Raw genomic sequence first — 2,154 nt, 5'->3', positions numbered from 1 at the left:
TGGGTAGTCTCAGTGTCACTTTGCTATTATTAGCGGAGTCAGCATCACGTGCATTGAGTAAAGCCACAACTGTGCCACTTGGTGCGTCTTCGCGCACCGGCTGCGGTTCAGAGGTGAGAACAATTTCTGGAGTGTTGTCATTAACATCTACGACATCTATCTGTAGACGACAGTGACTCTCCATTTCAGGCACCCCCTTGTCTTTTGCAGTTATTTCTATTTTGTAGGACGTAGCTGTTTCATAATCTAAGTCTCCTTTCAAATGTATTTCTCCAGTTAATGAGTCTATTTCAAAGACCGATAACACAGAGTCTGGTGTCCGCGAGCCAAAAGATAATTCAACCTCTCCGTTTGGTCCTTCGTCAGCATCAGTTGCTGTTATTTTGATTACAAACGTATCTTTAGCAGTGTTCTCAGGTAAGGAAACTTTATATAAATTCTTGTCAAATACTGGAAAATTGTCGTTGTTATCAAGTACTGTAATTGTAATTTGCGATGTACCAGACATGACTGGGTTTCCTCCGTCTAATGCAGTCAGTAGTAACTGATGCACTGCTTTCTTCTCTCTATCTAAAGGCTTCTCTAACACTAACTCAGGCACTGCTTTGCCATCCTCAACCTCCTTCATTTTGAGAGTAAAACAGTCGTTTCTAGTCAAAGTGTAGGATTTTACAGAATTACTTCCAACATCTGAATCCTCTGCGCTCTCCAAAACAAAACGAGTTCCCACTGCCGCAGATTCAGCAATTTTCAATGATAATTCCTTTGTATGAAAACTGGGAGAATTATCATTTATGTCTTTAATTTCTACCTCAATTCGATGTAAACTCAGAGGATTTTCAAGAACTATCTGCAAAGGCAACACACAGCTGGTGCTTTGTCCACATAAAGCCTCTCTGTCTATTCTGTCATTCACCACCAGCTCGCCCTTCCCCGCATCCACACTGAAATACTGCTCACCAGTCTCAGAGGCGACGCGCAGTTTACGGTCAAAAATGTCTGATAATCCCAAACCCAGATCTTTGGCTAAATTTCCTACCACAGATCCCTGTTTTAGTTCCTCCGGGATGCTGTAACGAGTCTGTCCGTCTATTGTAATCCACAAGAGAAAGAAATGATGCCACCAAAGCGCCTGCCATCTCCAGTCTCGGTATCCCATTCTCTTTGTCATCCCCGGTCCGTTACAACGCGTTATTTCCCATGAAGAAAATCAAAGTAAATATCCAGTTCCAATGAGCATTAGCTATACCCAGGAAAATACATGAAGCATTATTGCACATGTCTGGAGCCTAAATTAACGGATTTGTTTCCAGCTTGGTGATATGAGCGCATCACACCGTCCTCCACCTCTTACATTGTTAACGTTTATGGTGCTGAGGCTGCAGGGGGAGGGGGTAGATCTCTTTGTACAGTCCTGCACGCTATTGGACCAGAGCATCTATCACTAACATCCAATAGGAAGAGCACGAAGCAGCGCTTTTAAAGGCACAGCAGTATTAATGAGAATCCGCTCAGATGCACTGCTGTGTGTGTGAGACAAGTATGAGACCCATGTTACTGCCCCCCTTTTACAGTCGCATTGCTTTAAAAAAAATAAAATAAAATAAAAAAAATAAAATAAATGCCATTCATGCCATCAAATAAAACGTGCATTCACAAAACTCTTTCAACCAAATAATAAAGTTAAAATCCCCATGCATTCAGTCTAACAAGGCATACATGATAGGTATGCTGCCCTAAAACTATGAATTACTACTTTTTTGTTAAATTACAATCAATGACACCTTTCCCACCAACATAGCATCAATGCACACAGGATATTTTTGTTTGGATTATTTTACCAAAACCATTTTCGCAATCATCAGTTGTCATGAGGGGGTGCTGTTTAATACATAAAATGCCTGAGTACACGTATGACAGTTTGTGTACACAAAAATATTACCAAAACACTCAATACCTATTTTTTATGTGCATGGAGCTGATTAAAAACAAAAATGAGCAGCACAGTTACCGTTGTTACCATTAAACCACGATTACTAAACGAACACCAAACATTATGGTGTGTCATTTAGTATTGACATTTTTAAAATGGATTTTATCTGCTCACCTGCTGGCTCTCAAAGGTCCAGGTGCTGTCCGGTAAAGACGCATCCA

The 2,154-nt window shown here is 40.8% G+C and overlaps 1 protein-coding gene across 1 annotated transcript in view; it reads right to left on the bottom strand.

The window, feature by feature from the left end:
* Positions 1-2,103: 2,103 nt before the first annotated feature.
* LOC103374838 (protocadherin gamma-C5-like) overlaps positions 2,104-2,154 on the bottom strand; it is a 2,790-nt gene continuing 2,739 nt past the window's right edge. Inside the window, exon 2 of the mRNA XM_008304989.1 lies at positions 2,104-2,132. Coding sequence (XP_008303211.1) covers positions 2,104-2,132 — 29 coding nt within the window. The remainder of the gene's footprint in view (positions 2,133-2,154) is intronic.

Source organism: Stegastes partitus, unplaced genomic scaffold (assembly GCF_000690725.1).
Source record: "Stegastes partitus isolate 25-593 unplaced genomic scaffold, Stegastes_partitus-1.0.2 Scaffold2371, whole genome shotgun sequence".
NCBI classification, from domain to species: Eukaryota; Metazoa; Chordata; class Actinopteri; family Pomacentridae; genus Stegastes; species Stegastes partitus.
The sequence above is the reverse complement of the archived record's forward strand: the minus strand, read 5'-3'. Positions and strand labels throughout refer to the sequence as shown.